This window comes from Aquila chrysaetos, chromosome 26, assembly GCF_900496995.4.
Source record: "Aquila chrysaetos chrysaetos chromosome 26, bAquChr1.4, whole genome shotgun sequence".
NCBI classification, from domain to species: domain Eukaryota; kingdom Metazoa; phylum Chordata; class Aves; order Accipitriformes; family Accipitridae; genus Aquila; species Aquila chrysaetos.
In genome coordinates, this window is record NC_044029.1 from 4781279 (window position 1) to 4806718 (window position 25440).

At 43.3% G+C, this 25440-nt stretch overlaps 1 protein-coding gene across 1 annotated transcript; it reads left to right on the plus strand.

The window, feature by feature from the left end:
* The first annotated feature begins 1201 nt into the window (after nucleotides 1-1201).
* UBE2N (ubiquitin conjugating enzyme E2 N) lies at nucleotides 1202-21845 on the plus strand. The gene is made up of 4 exons (XM_030002685.2): nucleotides 1202-1335; nucleotides 18972-19218; nucleotides 19404-19544; nucleotides 20158-21845. Exons 1-4 carry the CDS (start codon nucleotides 1306-1308, stop codon nucleotides 20196-20198), a joined length of 459 nt encoding a protein of 152 aa, XP_029858545.1. The 5' UTR covers nucleotides 1202-1305; the 3' UTR covers nucleotides 20199-21845.
* The last annotated feature ends 3595 nt before the right edge of the window (nucleotides 21846-25440 follow it).

The following is a 25440-nucleotide window of genomic DNA, read 5'->3' on the forward strand; positions in this document are numbered from 1 at the left end:
ACTAAGCCCCACGCAGCTGCTCACTCACCTCCCTCACAGTGGGACGGGGGAGAGAATCAGAAGGGTAAAAGTGAGAAAACTCGTGGGCTGAGATAAAGACAGTCTAATAGGTAAAGCAAAAGCCACGCATGCAAGCAAAGCTACACAAGGAATTCATTCCCCACTGCCCATTGGCAGGCAGGTGTTCAGCCATCTCCAGGACAGCAGGGCTCCATCACGTGTAACAGTTACTTGGGAAGACAAAATGCCCTAACTCCGAATGTCCACCCTTTCCTTCGCCTTCCCCCAGCTTTATATGCTGAGCATGATGTCCTGTGGGCTGGAATATCCCTTGGGTCAGTCGGGGTCAGCTGTCCCGGCTGTGTCCCCTCCAACTCCTTGTGCCCCCTCAGCCTGCTCGCTGCTGGGATGGGGGGAGAAGCAGAAAAGCCCTTGGCTCTGTGTGAGCACGGCTCAGCAGAAACGAAAACATCCCTGGGTTATCAGCACTGTTCTCAGCACAAATCCAAAACATAGCCCCATACTAGCTACTGTGAAGAAAATAAACTCTACGCCAGCCAAAACCAGCGCAGAACTTTCCAGAGTGTACAGAGATTACGTAGATCGTCTAGAAGTTCTGCTTTTAAACCAGTGGAAACACTTGACAGGGAACTGTATGTGCGCAGGGTCCTATTGCTGGCCGTGCTGCTGGCCTGCTTGGTAACCTATGGCAAATCGCTTCATCTTTCTGTGCTTTTATTTCCCATCAGCAACGATGCATGGTGCTAGATGTTACCATTACCGTGCAGCTCCAGTAGTGTCCTAGGACGCTCGTGTGATAATTACACTCCCACTTCCACGATACTTCTCTTTCTGCTAAAAAAAGGAGGAGGGTCACCGACCAGGTGTTAAGACAAAGATGTTCTAGGGTATCTTGGTGACAGGTTTAGTGACGCTCCCACTGCCTAAAGTCAGGGAACGGTGCCCGTCGTACCCTGACGGGTGCACAGGACGCGCCGAGGAAGCCCTGACTCTGTCAGCGTTGAGCGATGACCCCACACGCCTCGGGCAGCGGCCCGGCCCGGCCCCCCCTCCGCCTCACAGCCTCCCCCCCCTCCACGGGCAGCGGAGTCCCGGGGACCCCCCTTTTACAGCCGAGAGAGCGGCCTGTCCCGAGCGAGCCGGCGGGCGCGGCGCGGCCTACATTGCCCGGCGTTCCGCGCCGAAGGGCGGCGCCACCGGAAGCGCGGGGCGGACTCCTTCCGGCTGTGCGCGAGCCCCTGAGCGGAGGCAGAGCCCGCGAGCCCGCAACCCCGACGAGACAAGATGGCCGGGCTGCCCCGCAGGATCATCAAGGTATCCGCGCCTGTCCCCGCTGCCGCCGCCCGCCCAGGGGAGAGCGGGGCGGGGGACGGGGGGGGGGGGGGGGAGAAGGGCGGCCGGGCCGGTTCTCTCGTTGCGGGCCAGGGTCGGGGCGCTGCTTCCGGTGGCCGGCGGTAGGGCCGCGCGGGGGCAGGGCCGCTCGCAGGCCTCCTCCTTCAGCCCGGCGAGGCGGGGGACACGCGGGACACGCGGACCCGGCCGCCGCGGGAGCTGAGTGGGGCTTTGGTGTCCCGCGGAAGGGGGGGGGGGTATCCCGGGAGCGGCTGGGCCCGGGGGCGGCGGGCGGGAGCGGGCCCGCCCGGGCGGTGGCGGTGGTGCCTCACGGCCTCCGCCGTCGCCGTCCGTGGGGTGCCTGCTCGCCGCTCCCGGGGCCCGCAGCTTGGAAGGCAGCGGGAGCAACCCTCCCTCCGTCCCCCCCCCCCCCCCCGCTGCCTGCCGCCCGCAGACGGGCAGCGCTGGCCCCGGCCCCCCCCCTCCCCTCTCCCGGCGCAGCCCTCGCCGTGTTCGGGCCCGGGGGAGCGCGGCGGTGGTCGGGTTTTTTCCTCCCCCGGTTGCGGGGAGGAACAGAAGGCAGCGAGGAGTTGAATCTGGGTTCGAGCGGGGCGAGCGGTACGCGGTACCTGCCCTCCGAGCTGTCGGCCCTGCGGGTGGCGGCGGTTCGGCGTCTTGGTCCGGCTTTCGTCTACCGGGCTTCACGAGGGCTCTCAACTTCGGGGTGCTTTCGCCTGACCCCCCCGCCATGGGCAACTTCAGGCTTAAGGCTTGAATGATTTGGAGTTGCTCAGTAGAGATACAGGTGGCTGCGTTGCGCGCTATCCAGGGGTAGCTCGGTCCTGTGGCTGGCGTGGATGTTTGTGCTGGGCTGCCGTCTCCCACTGGATTTGCAAGTGATGTGAATTGAAGGCCTCAAATTGGTGACCACTCCTTTTACAAAACTTGCTAAGTGATTCCAGTAAGGTTCGTTAGCCCTCACAGGAAATAACAGCACCCTTGTTATTCGTGACGTTCTATAACGCCGTAAAGCCCTCTTGGTTGAGCACGCGATGTTGGCAACCGTTGTAAAACACCCGAGTGTAGGATATGTTAAATAGTGGATGAAAAAATAAAACTGTTTTCTCTAAAAAGTCAAGTTATCTAATAGGTGATAGAGGAGGTGAGGTAACAAACAATAAGGTAGGAGTAGCGTTCATCTTGTGTGAAACAGACTAAACTATGATTACTGCTCACAATTGTAAGCAGTAAAAATAATGAAGGCAAATCCTACAGAATGAGTTTGATGCTCATCCAGCTGCCTGAGTGCGCAGCATGCAAAGCTGAGTATATTTCAGGTGTGAGAGGGAGCACTGATTCATAACACAGTGGAACTGGTATTCATCGCAGAGTTGTGGTAAGAGCTCAGTCATGAGGCTGGTGTCCGTGTTAAATTTTTTTAATAGCTCTTGACAGTTCCCCTGAATACAACCAAGGAGCGCACCCACTTGTAAGCTGGGGCATAAATTTCCTTCTTGGCGCTTTTGGTTTTTTCATGTTTTTCTAGAAAAAACCTGGAGCAATTCCCACAACTCACTTCAAAGATGTGTGATGGCATGGGAATGTTTCTTCTCCGCCTGGAGAGTGGAGGTGGAGGGCAGCAGAAGAGCGACCTAGAAACTCCAGATTTCCTCCAGAAGATCCCCCTTAGAGTTTTGGGGATTATTATCTGTTACAGGGTGGTGTGTACGGTGGGTTGTGTATTTCCATGTGTACTTTATAAGTTGCCTGCAGCCGGTCTAGAGCTTTTCAATCTTGGAGCGGTTGTGTTAGATGACCAATTCTTTAGCTCCTGCGCTGTGTGTGCGTTAGGTTGCCAGATGTGCATATGGTCCAGGACTTGAGTCTGACTAGTTACTACAATCTCAAAAACATGCAAAGTCATATTTTGAAATACCACATGGAGACCTAGAAATATGCCTGCTTGAGTCTTCAGGAGTCTCGAGTGAGAATTGTTTTGACCTTTTCTATCCTGCCAATCTTGATGTTAGAGTTAAATTTCCTGTTGCTAGTTGCCTTAGAGGGAGGAGAGGGAGTGAACTCTGCTGCTAGTGAGAATTTGAAAGATCAGGAAAGGAAATGGAAGCGGGGGAGAGAGAGAGAGGAAAGAAAAGAGCTGTAGAAAGGTGAAATAACTCCAATAACAAGAAGATCCGATTTTCTTTACGCACAGTAATAAATTTGACGATAAATAACTGGCTTAGGTTACTATTAGGAAAAGACCTCCCTCTGATCCACATGCACCCTTTGTGTTGTCATCTGAGGGAGACTGTCAATGGCTGATGGGGGATAGGAGTGCACATTTGGGCTGTAATGAAGTACAGAATCTAGCTAACTGCTCGAAATGCAGTTGGCGTTCCTCGTCTTGACCGACTGCTGGCAGATGGCCTGGCTCTCAGGTTGACTAGCGGCCCTGTACTCCTCAGCCTGCTTTTTCACTATGTGCAGGCTGTCATCTAGCCCAGTAGGAGAGCAGTAGCTTTCCTTGTCTCAGCAGAGAGCTCTATATTGCCAATACTTTCCCCAAATTCAATTAAAAGGTGACAGTATAGATGTTGCAAAGCAGTTGTTACGGAAGATACAGAATTACTCCTGGTTTGCTGTCCTAGAAAGACAGACTTTAAAGAAAGGAGGCGGGGGATGATCTGTAAGCTCAAGAAATGACTTGCTTTAGAGCTATGACTTAGTGTTAGCACATCACAAATGGTGAGTAGAAAATGGTGATATAGTTTTGAATCTTTAAAGGTATAATCAGAATTGGAAAACCTTCTATCTTGTGAATAGAGAAGAGGAATTTTTATTTTCTTCAATAGTCCAAAACCAAGGGTCCTCTGAGAATCACCTTGACAAGAAAAATCTATTAATGTAAGATAAAATAAAAATGCGGTATGGCACATTTACAGCATCAAAAACACAAATCTTTGTAAACCTTTTTCCTACTGCACAGTATTAAAAAGCGAGCCTTTGCAATATACACAATAAATAAGCCCAGAGATTTTTACTTTCAAGTCCTTATTACACCAATTCTCTCCAGTGTTGCAAAGTCACGTAGCTCCAGTCAAGTAAGGAGTTGAATTGCATCTGATTTCTTTTTTTTTTTTTTTTTTTTGGCTGACATTCAAACCACCTCATTGCCGTGTCAAGTGCTGTCGGTATATCTGAATGGGATGGGCAACACTGCCTCGTGTCATCTTTTCAAATGTTTTTTCTGCTGTTTTCACTGCTGCAGTGATCACATCATTCATAATTTGATGTCCAGGTCTATGCGTTAACTGTGTAGCCAGTTGTTAGTAGCGCTTCTGTTACTGCAGCTGCTCATATAATGAAGTAAACCATCTGAAGCAGTAGCTGAGACTCCTTCAAATTTTTTTTATTAACGAATTTATCAGTGTTAAATTACTGAGGCTTTGATTTCCTCCCCTGCATGGTAGCATGGTGTTGTCTGAGATATTCCTTCCTTGCTGTTTACTGCAAGAAGCTATTTCCACATTGCTGCCAATGAACTCCTGCTTGCAGTATTTTTCAAGAATCTGGGTAACGTTTGGACTGCTGAGTTGTAAAATGCTGCCTCAAATTGTAAAATTTCTGGGAGGTTTCACGGAGATTCTAATGGTGTATGTGGTGATAGGCACCTACAGCATTCTGTGTTAGAGGTCAGTATAATCAGCTTTATATGTTTTTTAAAATATAAATCAGGTATTTAGTCTGCAACTTCTGAAACTTTCTAGAAGTTCTTAAATGGCATTACTGGCCGCTAACTTGAAGTTTCTTACTTTGTCTTGGAAGCTATGGGCTTCTGCGGCATGGACATCATGTCTCCATGTGAAAATTTAAGTCACCATTACTTTTTGATTTCTCTGACATTTCCAGCCATATTTTGATTTCCTGGATAAAAAATTTAAATAGAAAAGACTGGAGGTAAACTTAATACCTTTTCACGGTATTTTGCATTTGTTTGGATGGTGGTTAGGCATAGAAAACATTACTTCTGGACAGTGCTATTCCTTGGCATTTGTCAGAGAAGCTGTATATTTGGTCTTTGTGATGTCTTTCTGCCCTTTGTGTGCTGTTTGAATCTTGTGGATAACTTCAAATTTGACAGAAGGGTGAAAATTTTGGGAAATTTCAGAGGGTTTTTTTGTGCTGTTTTTCTTAAAACCACCTTCCCTCAGCCTCCCCAACAAATGTAGGAAGGTAGGAAGATAATACATACGCTACTTTGCGTCCCTCATTGAGTCTTCTTGCCTGGTGACTAGTATAGCATAGCCTGGCAGTGGTAGTGGGAGGGGTGTACGGGCAGGTATTGGAAGCCTGGAGTTTGGCAGGACAGATCCTTTGTGGAGGTGTGGGAGGGAGGCTGAGGTGGCTCAGGCCCAGAGGATAAGAAAACTTTCAAGTTAAACCAAGGTACCAGTTTTAAAAGGAAAACATGGGAGTCTTAATAAAAAGATCTTAAGGAGGACACTGATAACTTTCCACAGCCTTTTCCTTAAAGAAGCTTTCAATAGACACTAAGGAATAAAAACTGAGGAAAAAAACCAGCAAATAATCCAACTAGAGGCAAAAATCTTGTTTGGACCGCCTTCTTGTATAATACTTGAGCAACTTTAAGGTACAAATCTACAGTACACCAAGCTTTATAAGTACTGATGCTAATCGATTTTTATTGCTTTGCACGCAGTTGTTTTATACTGTACATGTCTGTTACGTTTGCATGGCTTTCAGTGTATCATTAAGATTTGTTTTGTGTAATAGTACAAAACAAAAACACACTTTCATAGTTACATGTGACTGGTAGGTTAATAGTGAGAAGTAAGTGGCAAATTTTGGCATAGATGTTGTGGTGGGCTGACCCTGGCTGGAGGCCAGGTGCCCACCAAAGCTGCTCTATCACTCCCCTCCTCAGCTGGACAGCGGAGAGAAAATATAATGAAAGGCTTGTGGATCGAGAGAATGACAGGGAGAGATCACTCGCCAATTACCATCATGGGCAAAACAACCTCGACTTGGGGAAATTAGTTTAATTTATGACCAATCAAATCAGAGTAGGATAATGAGAAATAAAGCCAAACCTTAAAACACCTTCCCCCCACCCCTCCCTCCTTCCCGGCTCTACTCCACTCCCGATCTCTCTACCTCCTCCCCCTCAGCAGCGCAGGGGGACGGGGAATGGGGGTTACGATCACTTCATCACACGTTGGCTCTGCCGCTCCTTCCTCCTGAGGGGGAGGACTCCTTACTCTTCCCCTGCTCCAGCGTGGGGTCCTTCCCACAGGAGACAGTCCTCCATGAACTTCTCCAACGTGGGTCCTTCCCACAGGCTGCAGTTCTTCACAAACTGCTCCAGCGTGGGTCCCTTCCCTGGGCTGCAGTCCTTCAGGCCCAGACTGCTCCAGTGTGGGTCCCCCTGCGGGGTCACAAGTCCTGCCAGCAAACCTGCTCCAGCGTGGGCTCCTTGCTCCATGGGGCCACAGGTCCTGCCAGGAGCCTGCTCCAGCGTGGGCCTCCCACGGGGTCACAGCCTCCTTCAGGCATCCCCCTGCTCCGGCGTGGGGTCCTCCCCGGGCTGCATGTGGAGATCTGCTCCACCGTGGACCTCCGTGGGCTGCATGAGGGGGACAGCCTGCCTCACCGTGGTCTTCACCACGGGCTGCAGGGGAATCTCTGCTCCGACGCCTGGAGCACCTCCTCCTGCTCCTTCTGCACTGACCTTGGTGTCTGCAGGGTTGTTTCTCTTGCAAAGTCTTGCTCCTCTCTCTGGCTGCTGCTGCTGTCCAGTTATTTTGTTTTTGTTGTTTTTTTTTTTTTTTCTTTCCCCTTCTTAAATATGTTATCACAGAGGCACTACCACTGTTGCTGATGGGCTCGGCCTTGGCTGGCAGCGGGTTCGTCTTGGAGCCGGCTGGCATTGGCTCTGTCGGATGTGGGGGAAGCTTCTAGCAGCTGCTTGCAGAAACCACCCCTGTAGCTCCCCTGCTACCAAAACCTTGCCATGCAAACCCGATACAGATGGCATTTGGACAGAAGTTCTCTATGAATTACTGTTTGCTTTAAGCACACTTTGATAATTGACTCTGCACTATATATTAATGCAAGACTCTAATGCAAATGTGTTACATCAGTATAACTGCAGGAATGGTTTACACTCTTAGATTAGTGAATTTAGTTATGCCTCACTTTACTATAGCTGGAGATGCACCATGAAAAGCTTGATCTGTGCTAGTACATAGATAATCCTCCAGGAATTTGCATAGGATCTCAGCTTCACAGTTCCAAAATCCTGTAATCTGCTGTGGAAAATTTGAGAACAAGGTCATTCTCAGGGGAGAGTGATGCTGACCTTAAAAATACCCCTCTTCATGTTACTGTTGTTTGGCAACAAGGTCTTCCAAGAGTGGGTAGATTCTGGTGGTTTTTTTGTGGTTTATTTTTTTTTTATTTATTTCTGGGAAGGTGCACTTACCTGGAGTGCATTTGTCTTCATCTCACTGTAAGTGACTTTGCAGTGGTTAAAATTGTGTGGTAATGGGAACTGGAGAACCAGAAGTGCGTGAGGGAAGACGGTGAGCGATCCAGAAGTGCGTGGGGGAAGATTGTGAGTGATCCAGAGTTTGCAGTGCTTGCTTAGCAGAGCTGTAGTTTCAAGTTGCTGGACAATTGTCTGTAGATTGAGTACTAGTTAATGGTTTCTAAATCTACTGTACCATTGTTCTGTTCATTCTTTTTCACAGCTGATGCCTTTGACATGTTGACGCTCAGAGCATTTGCTTGCTGTTTTTTTTGGGAGGTAGGTACAGTCAGGGCTGGTGATGAGGTCTGGGAACCCACAGGGTGGTGGAAGCATTAGTGTACGGAGATGTTAGGCCAGTAACCAGTCCAGGAAGCAGAGGCATGTGGGATGCTGACACTTGGGGATTATATGGCAAGGAAGAGAAGAATTCGTGCGGAGGCCAGCTACTGGAAACCACAAGTGCAGCCTTCTATTTATGATATTTGACCTTTGCTTTACAGTTTAGCGGGCTTTATTGCTAATTCTTTTTTTCCTAAAAGGCAGATGTTACATTCAGGACTTTCTCCGATGTAGTTGTTTTACAGTGATACAATTTTAATCTAAACATTCTGAAATCTCTCTGACAATATGACATCTACTTAGGTAACCAATTTATTTTCAGTAATGCTGGTTATAGCCAGTTCTTTACATAATTGTAGCTAATGAATTGATAGACCCTGGAAGAATTTGTGCCAAAATGTGATGTACTGTTATAAAATTTTTGAATTGAGTCTTTGTGGTTTTCTGAAGCAGCTTTATCCCTATGTGTAGAAGACAGTTTTGACTGATATGTTTCTCTTTCTCCTGCTGCCTCCCCCTCAAAAATCAAAGCAAAAACATGCATGTGGTTTACTTTCTTGTGTGCAACTTACCAGTTCTTGGTGAAGGAGATCAGTGTGATCTTCCCCCTTATCCCACTCTGACAGAACAGGAAAGAATTACCATTTGGCAAGTAATTATAACTTGTCTGTGTGCCAATATGCCGCTTTAAGTTTTGCCCTATGCAGCTGAAACCTTTAGTTTCTATTTCATATCCCCAGATTAATCCAAACTATTAGATGTAGTTGGAAGGTAATGGTGCTGGTAGCTGGCAAGGGTTTCCTGCAATCAGAATAAAAATAAGAAACAAGTGTATGCTGTATGTAGTCTGAATCGAAATGCTAAAGTTGGTGTTGCACTTCTGTGTTTTTGGCAGAGAGCCAGTACAAGGTGGAAACGTTACCACCTAGTTAAGTTACATTAACCAGAAGTTCTCAAGGTGATTAGCCTGTGGTTCATGTTGAACAGCCTTACTGTACAAACAGATTTAGCCTGGGCTGGGCTGGCACAAAAGTTTTTGTGCCACTGCAGTGAACTTGGACTGAGGGACTGATGTGGCTCAGAACTCTGCAGTAAAGGTTATTTCTTAAGCCAGATCAGTTCTGTGATCTCAGTTGTTGTTTGACTTTGCAAACCCTTGGGCTGATGAAAGGGGTGCATGGAATGGTGACTGTACAAATTAGTGCTGCTGCTGAGAAGTTAGGGCTTCCCATTTGGGCAGACCCTTGCATTTTGTGAGGAAAGGAAAAGGTGGAGGTAGTTACAGATGTGAGCGAAGTTAATCAAGAAGGACTGAGAACCAGGCTGAAATGGTGGGGAGAAAAGCAATTTGACTCACTTGTAAACTCAACAGCTGAAGCCAATGAAGAATGAGATAAAGGACTTGCACTAATTTTTAGTCATTGAGAGTGGAACTTAGGTGTAACTTTTTTTTTTTTTAAACTCTTTGCTTTTTGCTGTCGGTAGTGACTTTTCATCTGCTTTAGAAATCTTCCTGGAGGACTTGGCGGCAAATGTCTGATCTCCCCTAGGAAGCAAATATTGAAGAGACTGATGAGCAATCACTCAAACTGAAAGATATCTCTTTTTCCTCATCACATCTTCTCCCACATAAATTGGTATATGTGGTACCCTCCAAGTGATAAGTGTTATCATTTCAACTATAGCAGAAAATGGAGCTAGTGGCTTTCATTTTAAGTCTGTCATCTCTTTTTGAAAAACTCTAATTTGCAGTATCATCTGTGAAGTCTGAAACTGTCTACCACATCCTCTCTAAAAGTGCTTCTGGATACAACAGTATAAACACATTTCAGATTAAAAGTTACCTTTGGATTTATGCTATAGCAGATTGACCTTGGCCAGCTGCCAGATGCCCACCCAGCCACTCTCTCAACCAGACAGGGGGAGAAAATAAGATGGAAAAAGCTCATGGGTTGAGACAAAGACGGGGAGATTGCTTACCGATTATTATCATGGGCAAAATAGACTCGACTTGGGGAAGATTAATTTATTGCCAAGTAAAATAGAGTTGGATGGTGAGAAACAAAGGCAAAATGAAAACAACACCTTTGCCCCCTTTTCCCACGCTCAGCTTCAGTCTTTCACTCCTGACTCCTCTACCTCCCCTCTCCCTGATGGTTGCAGGGGAATGGGAGTTTGTGGTCAGTCCATAACAGCTCCTCTCTGCTGCTGCCTCCTCCTCATGCTTTTCCTGAGCTCCAGCATGGTCCTCTCCATGGGCTGCAGCGTGGATGTCTGCTCCACTCTGGTCCTCCGTGGGCTGCAGGGAATCTCTGCGCTGGTGCCTGAAGCACCTTACCTCCTCACCCTCCTTCTCTGACCTTGGTGTTCATGCCAGGTTTGCTTACTCTTTTTTTTTTTTTTTTTTTTTAATCCCCCCCTCACTATTCTGTGTGATGCTTTCTATCCTTTCTTAAATACATTTTCCCAGATGTGCCACCAGCTTGGCTGATGGGCTCAGCTGTGCCCTGCGGCAGGTCAGTTGGAGCTGGCTGTCTCTGGCACGGTGCAGCCCCTGGCCCCTTCCCACAGAGGCCACCCCTGGAGCCCCCCTGCTACCTACACCCTGTACATATGCCTAGACGGTTATGCAGTTAAATTAGACCATACCAAACATAAGTTTTATGTCCCAAAGAAGTGAGGCAAGCTGATGTGTGTTTCTTTCAATCTGGATGCCTCCTTCATTTTACCATTACCTTTCTTCTAGGCCATCTTGGGACTATTCATGCAGCATTGCATCGTATTGTTCCTTTTATAAATGGCCAAGGCTACCAAAGAAGTTTTGTTTTGTAGGCAGCTGTTAGGAGACCCTTGCTTGTAGCACCTATGGAAGAAACTTATCAAGAGATTGTTCAGATTTCATTCATTTGTACTGGTGGAAGATGCTTTCACCGACAGGCAATGCCAACTGTTAATCAGTTTCTGTTGGAAGTTACTGTCCTCTACTAGATGGCAGCGGAGTTTGTATGCTGTCAGTTAGCATTTTTTGGGTTAAAGATCAAGTTAAGAGAGCCCAGCTCACTTTTCCTGAGTTGAATTGGGAATGCTGACAGGGTTTACTTTCTCAGTAGATTTGCAGGATGGTGATTTCTGGCAAGGGGGCAGCAATAAGCACTGGGAGTTGAGCTGTGAGCTGTAATTCCTGTTGCAGATTAAGTCTTATTAAGTAAGACAAAGATACTAATCCATTTTCTGTCTTCCCTGATCTGTTCAGAATAAAGCCACCTAGGGTTAGTTGAACCTACAGGTAAAGGTGGATGTTACCTACATTTTTTCACTGTCTGAAGTAGATTAGAGAGGGCTTGTACCTTGCCTTGGCCTGACAAAGTTGTAGGGGTGTAACCGCCATCTTAGTAGGTGATGCTGAAGGTAAATTACTTGACTGCTGCATAGAGAATTGAGCTAGTAAATGTGCTGCTGAAAATACAAGGAAGGAATCATTCCCCTGAGACTTTGCATAAAGATGTGGTATGGCGCCATTTTAAATATTTAAGAGCTCTAAGACCTGCAATATTTTCTCTTTGCATAAGAGGCCTTATTGTTTTCTGGTTTGAAGTTTCAGAATAATTTTGTCACAGCTATGTTGACCTCTGAAAGTCTTAATGATGTTATCTCTCTGTTTTCAAGGTACTAGCATAAAGCTGCTAGCCATAAAGATGCTTTTCTGTAGTCTCAACACTATAAAAGGTTGCCAGATAACTGTTTATAACAAGTAAGAAGATATACAGAGTCTTTGGTGTTTAAGACTTTTATAGATGGATGAAGACTTTAATTTAGCAGTTTACCATCTGTTACTGAAATTGGCTCCGTTGGTAGTTAAGCTTCTTCCTTTGGAATAAGGAGGTAGTCTCTGTATTTCCTTTTTAGGTTGGTTACAGAATAGTAATCTGTTACGCTAGTATCTCGCTGTGATTCATGCTGCAGCCTCAACTCTTTAAACCAGCCCTTTCACCAAAAGGAGCAGTCTGTTCTCCCACCCTTCTGACAGCACGTGTTTGCACCCTTTTTTTTGTTGGCACAGCTGTTTGTGGAGACATGTGGTGAACTGCATCAGGGACTCTTCTTTCTTGCGTGATTGTTTTTTTATTTTTTTTTTTTTCCTTTTTTCTTCCAGATTGGCTACATGCTATGTTTCACCATGAGGTTGAGAGACAGCTATACAGGCAAAAGTGAAGGTGCATAATAGGCTGAAATGGAAAGGCAGCACAGCTTTTTTTCTTCCTTTCTGCAGTGGCTGTTCATTTATCAGCTTAAAATGTTCAGGCTTTGTAAAGTGTTGGGATTTCTCTAAGCTCCCTTTTTTCTAATGGATTTTATGAATTTCACCAGGTGACTTCACAGCTGATATTAAAGGACTGTGTAGAGCAGAAGACCATGTTAGATTTTGTCAGAAAGTGTATTCCTTCAATTATAACATCTCACTACTACTAAAGACTACTGTATTTAACTTGTGGATTAATATGTAGAATTTTTTACTTATTGAAGGTAACTGTATAGCAGTAATATTGAATATGAAATAAGAAAACTGGGGTGTCAGGAAACTGAGCATGCAGACAGCTGAATTGCTAAGCAAACCAAATTTGGCTGAAGACATGGAGCTTGGATTTCTTTGAGCTAGTTTGTGCTGACTTTGCAAGCAAGCTTCTTTCTTAAATTCTAGTGGCCTTCATACAGTAGCCTTAAAGTTCCTGTATTTTGTAGGTGCTAGATATTGATTTGTTCTTTTTTAGCCATATCTCTTGGCAGGCAGTGTGAAATTTGTGGCAATTAACTATTGCCATAGTACAGGGAATGGAATTGCAATTGTTTTTCCAAGCAAAGAATATAGTACTCCTTTCTAAAAAGCAATGAAGAAGCTTTAAATATTCTCTAATCCCATGCAGTAATTTGTTCCTTCTCTACTGGAGTGGTCTCATGTCGGACAGGTGAAGCTTTAGAGATTTCAGTTCAGCTGCAGTGGCTCTGCTATGTAAGAAATAATGTTTGGGGTTTTTTTTGCAAATGCTTGCATACGTGAGTTTTCTGATTGTAGTTATTTGCCAGTATGCCACTGTTTGATCCTGCTTTAGTCTGTTGATAGCAAGTAAGACTTCTGAAGTACATTTTTGTTTTCCAAAAATGTAGCACACAGAAATCTTTTTTTGGTTGTTTTGACTAAGGCCTTGGCAGCTTGAGGCTATTATAAACACTTCTGCAAGACTGGAAGTGATTAAATGGATTCCTTCTTTGTACGCTTGTTCATTTCTCCATGTGCTCTAACAATTGATTTTTGTGCATGTCTGTATGGAATCATCTTCTGGGTTGCTCAGTTCCCTTCCTTAAAGAAGGGCTCTGTCTTGTTCTGGCTGTATGAGCCAGGAGAATCCCGGTGGTTATGTCTGCTTTTCAGTAACTTTTTTTTTTCCTACTTCCACTGAAAGCAGGATAACCAAGCAAAAGCTCAAAGAATGAAACATACCCCCTGCAAATTGATCTTGCGTGTTTGCATGGCTTCTCTCAGTCTTGGCAACCCAAAAAACCTTCACCCCACCTCCTGCTCTGTTGGTCTCTTCTAAAGATCAGAGCACTCTCTTCCTGAGGCTTCTTGTCCTCACAGGTTACTGTAAAAACAGGTTGAGGGTTTCTCCCCCCTCGGCTACAATTAGTTTTCAATTTAATGTCTTCATAGAAGAATAGCTATGCAGAATGTCAGCTACACCATCTGTCCCATCCGTATCATCTGTCACTGTACTTCAGGCCACCTGTGTTAATAAGAACAGCTCTGCTTTTGCTTGTCAAAACACCTTCAACAGTTCTGTGTTTTTTAACCACTTAAAGATAAGAAAGATAAAATTGTGGGGGGCATAACTGGTTGTGAATGACAGTGTTGTGTGTTTTGGTTTTTTTTTAAAGTACTGACTGGCATGTATCTTCATTTTGGGTTTATTAATTTTCTTTAGTCAATGGAAATTATGACATTAACTTGGACTTGGAAAAAGTGGAGTAAAAGCAGGAGCGAGAAGACATCTCAATCTAAAAACATTGCAGAGTATGACAAATAGAAATAACTGCCTACGGCAGCATGGGATACTTCATTAAGAGCTTTAGAGCTCAAAATATGTCCTGAAATATCTTCTGTAAAACTTACTTCAGTATGCTAGAGGAGAGCTAATAAGAAACACTATGAAGTGCTGTTCTGGAACACTTACTTGATGGAAAGTTGTATTCCCATGAAGACAAAATTAACTGCTCTATTGTAAAAACATTTATTGTGAGTGACGGAACTGCAAAACCTGGTTTTCTGTGAATTTGTCCTTTTTTTCTCTTTAGCATGTTAATATTTGGGTGTCCCAGCTCTTTTTATCCTTATTGGCAGGGGTTTTTGCCAGGCAAGAATAGTACATACTTGGTTGGAATAAACTGGCCAAACAGCATGTAATACCAGAGTTCCTCATGTCTTTCTCTTCAGTAGCACTGAGCTTGATTTCTGTCTTAGCCACTGCCAGCTTACAAAATGTACAGAAAAGGTGAAATTGGACAAAGGATTCAAAGGCAGTTTGGGGGAGAAATGGGGAAGTAACAGATTGCACAAAACTCACTTTCTCAGCTAAAAAACTATTAGAAAGATTTTGCCTACAAAGGTACTGGAAAGTGAAGTATTGCATATGCCTGATCTTCCTGATTAGTTCAAAAAGGCGCGAAGTTAAAAGCGTAATTAGAATCGATTTATATACTTACTTTAACATCTTTAGATGCTGCTTTTCATTGGGCAACCATTCTCCGGGGGAAGTAATACAAAACTACAAAATAAGATCAACATGTAGTTAAACATTTCCGTGTTTGTAGATTGAGTCCACATCTCATGACTCTCTTGTGGGTGACTTACAGGTTTGGGGGTGGGGTGGTTTTTTTTTTGGGGGGGGGGGGGGGTAATGTACACTAAAAATAACCCAACCCCCCCCAAATCTTTAACTGGTTCAGTTTCCTGATCTGGTGCCTAGTGTTGCGCTGTATACTGACAACTGTTTCTTTCAAGTATGACTTATTTCTCCAAGTCTTACAGCAAATCAAAATGATTTTTGTATCAGCATGTCTTTAACTGGCCATTTTACTGTAAAATGTGGAAGTCAAGTCCCTGATATCACTTAGAACTGGACCTACTTGTATGTTTAAGCATTTTATATGCTTAGACCTTAAAACTTAACTTTTTTATTAATTTCTCCATTTCTGTTCCTTTTCCATAGTTTCCTTCAAAATATATTGAAGATATTATAAATTCCTTCATGATCGAAGGGCAAAAACCTTATTTCCTGTCAGAATTTAGCAGGTGGTGTTGATATATTTACATACAAACATTTCACATTCTTTTAATAAATGGCATCTTTCTTGTGTTTTTCATAGTCTAACAAGCTTGTCTGTATTATACTGTTTTAAAAAGATGCCTTTTCTGAACTGAAGATGCTTCTTAGCTTTTGCATAAAACAGTATTAGCCTGGTGCTTGCTATGGGCATGATGGCTGCATCAGAGCCTGGTGGGTATAAAAGATGAGTGTCAACCAATTCCCTCAGATTCCTTGCAAGTATTCCTCCTCATCTGTGTTTGAAAAGAGCTTCAATTATGCCAACAGTGGTGGAGCTCCATGCGCAGTGCAGGAAGCGAGGCATGCTTGCTTAAAGCATTTTTCATCTAATATTAATGTTCCGCAGGGGGCCCGAATGGGTTCTGAGTAGCCTCAGCACTGGTGTAGCTGTATGCAGCATAAATGCTTTTCTTCGCACGCCCCTTTTCTGTGGTGTTTCATAGCAAGATAACTGCATCCACGTAATGTAGAGGCATCAAGGGCTGTCTGAACATGACGACGTGCGAGCAGTGGTATAGCCCCTTCAGTATAATGCGGTACCTCAATTAAAAGAATCGTTTTTCTCATACATGGGCTCTCTCATTGTTTATTGACAAATGGTTTTTAGTGGCAGAATGTGCAGCTCGCAGTCAGGCATTGCTCCCTCAGTTACGCTGGCAGGTAGAAGTGCTGATGCTGCTGCCAGAGAACTGCTGATTCTGGGTTATTTTAAGCCAGGGTTGGCTGCCCAGTATGGTTACAGTCAGCATACTGGCATAACTAGGGAGGCAGTCTGGGGACCAGAGTGACTGAGTGGGGGCTAGGGGCTGCTGAGATCAGCCGAGCTCTTAAAATGTGTTATCCTTCATATTTAAAAACAAAAAAAAAGTCTTACATTTGAGCATGCCCATAAGAACCAAACCCATGATTTGCCTACTAGCGTGTATCTGGCAAAGTCCAAGTGGTAGCAGCTGTGAAGAAGTTTAAAAATTGGGTCTTTTCGTTAAGTTCTTTCTTTTTTTAATTTCAAGTTTGCTCACTGTATTAGTTTGTATTTGGCATAAGACACTGTTTCCTCTGCCAAAACTGTCATACTGTAGTAAGTATATGGTCCTTCATAGGTGGAAATCCAAACTGTCCCATTTACCTGCGGTAGCCCTCATACTGAAAATTTGCTGGAAGAAATTGAGAATGTTTTATGCTTTTACAGGGATAATCTATAGTTTCTTACTCACTGACTTTCATACCACTGAACGAAAGCTTTAAGCATTTGTTGTAACTGCTTTTCTGCAAAATTACTGTACAAGTAAATAACCAGCAGAATACAAATTCTGAGTACGTTACAAATTTATGTGTATCATTTAAAATATGCTTGCAAGAAGTGAGTGTAGACAGCTTTAAGAAGCTTGGATGGCCTGCCAGTAAAGGGCGTAAATGGCATGGGCAGCTAATGCCCATGCGGGTAAACAGGCAATATGTAGTCACAACAAGGAATTAGACCAGATAAATTTATTTTTATGTTTGTGTATGTACATAGTAATAACTTCAATATTATGATGGTAGGACCTTGGCAATTTTGAGATGAATAACTGGATTTTGGCATTAATTACTGTGACTTCACTTCTTTGTACTATATATATTTGATTATTTTTTGCTTAAGTGAGGTGTTATTTTATTGCATCAAGACAGCCATATCACTTAAATGCTGTGTAAATTTATTGCTACAAAATGCCAGTATTGTAACAGTCCAGTTATGTTTGAAGAATGTATTTAAGCCAAGTAGAGGTAATGTGTCTATTTTGTGCTTGTATTAGTGCTATTGTAGACACACAGAATAAATACGCTATAAAACTGGAATAATAAATTAATATTACACCTACAAGTTACTATAGTTTTCATCAGTAGAAACAGGGTAATTTTTCTTTGTGAAAGCCAACACAGAAGCGTGGTGAAAAAATTAACTGTACATGGTAAAAACGTGCTGGAGGAAAAGCAGGAAATGGGGCTACAACTACCTGAGGAAATGAGGCTTCTGCAGGACTTCTTGTCCCTTGCTTAACGTCCTTTTGCCCGTTTTGGCCTTGGGTTCTTATTTAAAAGAAGGAGCAGAATGGTGCCTGTAAGACTTGTGAAGGCTGGCAGCAGAGGAGAGGGAAAGATGTACGGCACTTGGTCGGTCGCTCTGCTCAGTGCCTTAGCGGGGTGGATGGTCAGCTCTTAGCTATGATCACAGCGTCGTGCCTGAGGGGGGACTGGTGCTGTAGGCAGAAGAACAGAGCAACAAAGAATACAGATCTCTGTAGGAAATCAGGCTTCCCTAATTTTACTGCTTATAGAACAACTTGCCTGTCACCTACTGTCTGTTAGGGTGAGTTTAAACATGGTTATATGCACATGGAACGGGAAACGCTTTTGGTATTTTCATTGTGGTATTCCTTGAAGTGCTCTTAAGTGTATTGAAAAAAATAAAAGCTTGGCAGTAGTTTAATCAAGAGTTAAGAAATTTGAGGACAGCTTAATTGTTATCTATTACTGTTGTGGCTTAACCCCAGCTGGTAACTAAGCACCACGCAGCTGCTCGCTCACTCCCCTCCCCCAGTGGGATGGGGGAAGAGAATCAGGGAAAAAAAAGTAAAACTCATGGGTTGAGATAAGAACAGTTTAATAGAACAGAAAGGAAGAAACTAATAATGACAACAACAACAATAATAAAATGACAATAATAATAAAAGGATTGGAATATACAAAACAAGCGATGCATAATGCAATTGCTTGCCACTTGCTGACTGATGCCCAGTCAGTTCCCGAGCAGTGATCCCCCCAGTCCCGCTCCCCCCAGTTTATATACTGGGCATGACATCACATGGTGTGGAATACCCCTTTGGCCAGTTTGGGTCACTGCCCTGGCTGCGTCCCCTCCCAACTCCTTGTCCCCCTCCAGCCTTCTTGCTGGCTGGGCATGAGAAGCTGAAAAATCCTTGACTCGGTATAAACACTACTTAGCAACAACTGAAAACATCAGTGTGTTATCAACATTCTTCTCATACTGAACCCAAACCATAACACTATACCAGCTACTAGAAAGAAAATTAACTGTATCCCAGCTGAAACCAGGACAATTACCTTGCGCTATAGAAGCACACATTATTACAGCAGTTGAGGGATCCGAAAAGAGATGCATACCAGTTTACCACATCCTCATCTTCTTTCTGCAGATGTTCTTTGACTTTAAGGTATTTGTCTAACATTGTTTCTGTCGACATAGGCAAATAGCTCATAATGAATACTTGTTTTTAAAATAGTTTGTACAGGTAGTGTTTATTTTAAATGGGTTGTATTTGTTACATTGCTGCCTCTTCTTCTTCTTTTAGGAAACCCAGCGCTTGCTGGCAGAGCCAGTCCCTGGGATAAAAGCAGAGCCAGATGAAAGCAACGCACGTTATTTTCACGTGGTCATTGCAGGTCCACAGGATTCCCCCTTTGAGGGTGGGACATTTAAACTTGAACTATTCCTTCCAGAAGAATATCCAATGGCAGCTCCTAAAGTACGTTTCATGACCAAAATTTATCATCCTAATGTAGACAAGCTGGGAAGAATATGTTTAGATATTTTGAAAGGTAAGTGCTACCTTGTTTTCTTTCTTTTGATCTTATTAAGTACAGAAACTTGTAAATTGACCCTAAAAAGAGATTTTATTTGTCTAAAAATACCTTGCTTATTCTTTAATCCGGGAGAGGGAAACTTGCTATTTCTGTAGATAATGGTGAATATGGTATTTCATCTGATATAAATGTCTCTTCAGATAAATGGTCCCCAGCTTTGCAGATTCGTACAGTCCTGCTATCAATCCAGGCTTTGTTAAGCGCTCCCAATCCAGATGATCCACTAGCAAATGATGTAGCTGAGCAATGGAAGACCAATGAAGCCCAAGCCATAGAAACAGGTGATGTATCTTACACTTTTTTTCCTAGTTTTAGGAAGCAGCTGTTTACTAATTGGTTGGGGGATGTAAATCCTGACCTCTTGTTTTATGTCTGCAACTTGCAGAAACAATTATTGCATACAGTTATAGTCCAAGTACCCTGAATGTGCCTGCAGTTGGTCTATTTTCAAGTCTGTGAGGCTTGCTAGAAGAAAAGCTCTCTCGATCTCTTTTATCTTGAGTTTTCATGGTCCTAAATTGCAAGCGCGTCTAATTTGGAGTAAAATAAAAGTACATGCCACTGCTTTTCCTCTAAAGCTTAAGGAACAGATTATCTGGTTTCAGAAAGTACATCTCTTCCATACCTGCTTCTGTTGCAGGCTGTAATGGATTGAAAGAATTACTACGTTATGCCTCTTTTGCTTTTGGATTGACTGCAGTCAGGCCACTTCTGTTATATAGAAAAGTTGACAGCTGCTGGAGTTCACAATTGCACTTAAAATCTGAGAACTGATATATTTTGTGTACTTGCAGCAGTGGTATAAAAGTGATATTTAAAAATAAGTATTTAAAATGACTTTAATAAGGCCTGAAAAATACATCTTTTCTTAAATGTGTTTCTTTTTCTTTACAGCCAGAGCATGGACTAGGCTATATGCCATGAATAATATTTAAATGCGCTTTGAACATCAAGTGTGCATCACTTCTCCTGTTCTGCCAAGACCTCTTCCTTTTTTGTTTGCATTTAATGGACACAGTCTTAGAAACATTACAGAATAAAAGCCCAGACATCTTCAGTCCTTTGGTGATTAAATGCACATTAGCAAATCTGTGTCTTGTCCTAATTCACTATTGTACCGCATGAGCAGAGGCTAGAAGTATCATCTGGATTGTTGTGAAATTTTTTGAAAGCAGCAGCACATCTCTGCTTTTAATCATTTTTCCCATCATGGTTTAAGTATAAGCACTGTGAATGAAGGTAGGCAGGGTTAGCTGCGGGGCTTTTTGTTTTCATTTTGTGGGCTCCTCCTCCCTTTTTATGGTGATGCTAATTGCATTGGTAAAAGCAGCTAACCAGTTATACTTTAGAATATACCCTCTAGCCCAGTCTAACTTAGACGCTGTAGATGGACAAGCTTCATTGTTTGAACAAAAAATGGGAACATTAAACATCCATCACCTTCACTAATAATATTGTGATTCTGCTGTCAAGTGTAGAAAAATCCCTCCAAGAAAAAGCTTGTGACCATTTTGTATGGCTTGTCTGGAAAATCTCCTGTAAATCTTATGTTTTAGTAAAATATTTTTTGTTATTCTACTTTGCCTTTGTACAGTTTATTTTGCTGTGTTTTCATTTCTCTAATGTGACAATCGTATTTAAAAAAGTTGAAACCAGAATTGACAATTTGTCTTCACCAGTCTGAGAGATTAAACAGTAAAGAGGTGGAATTCACAAGATTCTTTTGCTTGTTTGCTGACTTTTTTTATTAGCTTCTGTTATGTGGGTGACCTTACCTGGCCAATTTAATACGAAATTGCATTTGGAGTGACTTTTAGAAACAAGCCTCTGATGTAACCGTTGTAACCATAATTTTAGCAATGCATTGATAGGCATTTTTGTGGAAATAACCATAACGAAGTAGGAGGTTGAGAGCAAATGGCAGCACTAATTATGAGTAATCTGCATAACTTCTTTGCTGATTGTCATCAGATGTTAGGCTACACAGTTTTCTAACTTCTGTGATTCCTGCCCTCTATTAACATGAAATACCAGTGTGTAGAACCACTGTTACAGCCAGCTTGTGTATTGACTGACGTTTGCTTAACCACTTACAGCTAGCGCCTCGTATCACTGGTTTTCTCTACAAGCCTTATTAAGCTACTTGCTTGAGCAACTGGTCTGCTTAAATAGCAACAAAGCTTCTTTATTGGAGGGAAGGAAAGTGCTTAAACACTTCCTTCTCATCCTTGTTTTTTGTGTATGCATCTTGTCTGGGAGTCCAGCATCTTTTCTGGGAACCCATCTTATTGCTTCCCTTGATTTCTTGTATCCCTATTCTCTTTCTTTCCCAAGCCCTCTCCCTCAAAAAAAAAAGGGGGGGGCGGCACAAAAAAACCTGAAGTGTATAAATGACAGCTTGTAGTGGTTGCAGTAGGGAGTGTTTTGTCATGCAATTCAGGGGTATGGTTATGTAGTCTATTGGTATTCTCCCTCTTTCACCTCTTCTGACTCGTGTCATCTGAAATTTCTATAGAATGTGGTGTATTTATTGTGCTCTTCTGTAAGATGAAGAATATCTATTAAAACTACGTTTTCCAACAGACAGTGCTTTCAGTGGTTAGTAACCGGTATTGTCCCTCAGTACTCTTTGTACCATGGTTGAAGCTTGGTTCAGAATTCAACTTTTTCACCAGACTGAGCTATTAAACTGTTTTAAAAGTAGTTTTTCTGTGTTGAATGTAAGCCAAAGTTGCATTCAGGGCTTGTAACAAATTGTTTGTTCGTCAGAGTGGGTAAGCACCATTAACTCTGCCTTCTTGTTGCAAATGAGCACGTGTTTGGGTTTAGCTGGCATACATCCCGTATGTGCCATTAACGTGGGCAACTTCTGCGGCAGGCAGGTGAGAGTACGCGAGCTGTGCGGTAGACCCTGGATTCACTTCACCTACCTCTTAAAGCTTTACCTTACACTACACAGCTTTCCTCAGCTCTGTCTCTAGCCCGAGGACGAGCCGTACCCCCAGAGGACAGTCCGACCCACCTAAGCATCCCCTTTGAAAGTGGCTTTCCCTTCCTTCGGGAGAGAAACGGGACCGAACTGGCACTTACACAATTTAACTTCCAACTCGGTGGGATGAGTCAGACCCAAGGTCATTTAGCAGATGGCTAGGTATTTGTACGTTCGGGGCTTAAAACTCGGCTAGAGTTGGCAGCTAATCAGAGGATGTAATTAAAACTGAGTAAGTTCTTGATGGAATATTGTTAATATATTAATAGAAAAAATCCTCTGCCTCCACTTGCTAGTGACTGAATAAAGTGGATTACAGAACCGTTTGAGTACACAGTAGCCAGTATGTGTCTGGGTTCTTTTTTTGAACTATCTCAACAAATTTGAGATTTTATTAAAGAAGTCCATGCTGTCTGAGTTTGAATGTATGAGTCCATAGTGATGGTATATCTGATATTAATGGTGTAAAAGGATAGGTAAAATACTGTATTTGAAAACTCTTCAGAGTCTTTTCAAATGGTAGTTGTAATGAAGGAATTTTTAAGTGGGCTTCCTAAAAACTAAAGTTTGTTTGTTGTGGGGTTTATTCATACATATTTTAATCCTTTTAAAGTTGATGATATATATTAAATAATACGTTTTTAACTTTTTAAAACCTGATTTAAAGCCCTGTATAAAGCCAGGTTGGGAATTTCGTTCTATCTTATGAAACTTTTAGGCTAAATTCTTTGAAGCTGGTTAGATAGGACTTTTTCCTCCGTTAAGCAGGTGTATATTCACAGCCACTATCTGAAAGTCAAAGTTACTTCTTTCTTTGTTATGTCTACCACTACAGCTGGTTAGCAAATGCAGCTATCTTTAAGGGAGCATTAGTTTTATCTCCAGTTTTAGTGGATGTTCATCAGATAAATTTACAGTAACTTTAAAATGGGTTTCCTCTAGCATTACTGGTGCTACGTGTCAAACGTCCCGAAATCCTGAGCAAGAGTGGTGACATTGCATTTCGTGTGTTAGTGTCTGGATAGCAACTGTGTCACTGTTGAGCCTGGGTTATCACGTGGGCTCTAAAACCACACGTGCAAAATACTTTTGCAGTAGTTTCTTTTAGATCAAGAGGAGGATTTGGAAGGCTTTTATTTTTGCATAACCGTTCAGTGGTGGTCTCTTAACGTGTAGCTGTGTTCTGTCACGTGAAGTGTATTATCACTGGGAACTGATGGAACAGGTTTTTTGTATCTTAGCTGACTTTAGTCTAAACCAAGTGAAACGTTGCTTCTATAGCTTTCGAGAAAGTGTATTTCCAACACGTTGAGATTATTGTGAAACATCTTAATGGACTAGTAACATCAAAAATTGTGACATCTCGATTTATGTACATTCCTTCGTGGGCTATTTTGGGTTTTTTTGAGGGTTACTCTTAAAGTAAAATGTCTGGTAGGTTTTGTCAATAACATGTCTTGACTGTAATGTAATATGACACTGAAATAAAAGGAAGAGTGGTTATTCATTACATAGACACTGAGCTTCATTTAACTGTAGTGGGCTGCCATCAGTGTGCAATACAGGTTCCGAACAGTTCTTAACATCTCTTAAAATAAGGAAGATAAACATTGATAACTTCTCTCATAACGCGTTCCAATTGCTCTGGCTTTTTTCTTACTTGTATGGGGAGAAAAGAGCAACACCTCTATCCTAAAGCCATGGGAGGGGACTGCTGTGGTACACAAGCTCAGAGGATAGGTTTGCTTTGGGTTTTTTTTTGCCTGCCTGTGTTTAAATCTGCCTGTTTCAGTACAAGACTTGCCTGCTTCAGTGCAGTTTGGACAATTTCTAGTGCAATCAATTTGATAGATCTATTAAGCTTTGCTAAACCATATTACATTCTGAGCATGGCATGAAGTTAATAATTACACGTCTGCTATGATGGATTTCATACTGTGTATTGCAACCTTTCCTGTCAAAGTGTGTAGGAAGATTTTAAAGCAAATATCTAATTGTTATGTTGCACTGCAGTACATTAGAAGGGTGGCGTCAAGCAGCTAACTGCTTTCTCTGTGGTGGTTGCTTTCGTAAACTCCCCTCAACACTGACAGTAAGGGGTTAGGTGTGAGCAAGTAGAGTATTTGCTATTTGTCTGCAGGGCAGAAAACTAAGGATAAAAACTGCTGTGATTTGAAGGGTGGTGGTGGAAGCTGTCAGCTGAACACTGCCCACTGGATGACCTGTTTTAGGAAAGGGAATTACATCCCAAGATGACTCACCGGGGTAGCTCGGGATGTTGCTAGGGAGTTGTCACCATTCATTATCGCTGAGACGCTGAATACTCAAGAACCCTCCCCAAGGAAGCGAGCACTAGGAGGTACGTACAGTACCTGCGGTTTCTGTCTATTGCACTGCACGAGCCTTCCCAGACAAAGAGATTCGTGCAGGTGTGGCATGTAACAGAAAGATTTTTATTTTTTAAAAAGTAAAATATAAATTTTATCGCATGGGAAACTCAGCTGTGACTGGAGTACTTGTTGCGAAATTGTGTTTCAGGTACTCTGGCGTAGGTGGGGCTCTCGTCTTCAGAGCTGCTGTGAAGGAGTATTTTTGGTTCAGGCCTAATCTGCGCCTCCCTGCCCGACCGGCACCCGAGTTCAGATGTCCATGATTTCTGTAGACAGGCTTGCAAGGTCAGTCATAAATCAAAGATTTCGTGTGCAATGATCAGTTTCTGCTTGCTGTAGCAGGTGTGCTCAGCTCAGCCCGAATACCTGCTGTGCCTTCAGAAGTACTGCTGCTGTGGTTTTCCCATCAGCTACTCGTTATTACAGGTTACACTGAAGGCTTAGGATGGGCACTGTGAAATCTGTGGAGGGGTCTCTGTGGTCTTATGCCCCGTGCACAGTTATTAAAGGCGGGCTAATCTCAGGAGACTAAGACACAGTAAGGTGATTCTAACGGTATTTTTCCTTTCTTCAGTTGCTGCGGATGTTTGCCTGCCTTATTCAAGGACAGGCTGTGTTAGTGGTGTACCCAGAAGGCAGGAAAGAAGGAAGTGTTTAGGAGAATTAAGCCGCTGAATGGCAGCAAAAAGTCCTTTAGGACGAGGACCTTGTTACGGAGTCTGGATGTAACAGGCACCAAGCCACAGGTAAGCCAACGCCAGGGTCAGTGCGTAAGGTGATGGTCTTTGGCCAGCAGCG

What these genes read in the sequence shown, in the direction of transcription:
- UBE2N (XM_030002685.2), top strand. Translation starts at nt 1,306, where the DNA reads ATGGCCGGGCTGCCCCGCAGGATCATCAAG. An exon ending in ATGTTTAGATATTTTGAAAG is followed by an intron (nt 19,219 to 19,403) that starts GTAAGTGCTACC and finishes ATGTCTCTTCAG; the next exon opens with ATAAATGGTCCCCAGCTTTG. An exon ending in AGCCCAAGCCATAGAAACAG is followed by an intron (nt 19,545 to 20,157) that starts GTGATGTATCTT and finishes TTTTCTTTACAG; the next exon opens with CCAGAGCATGGACTAGGCTA.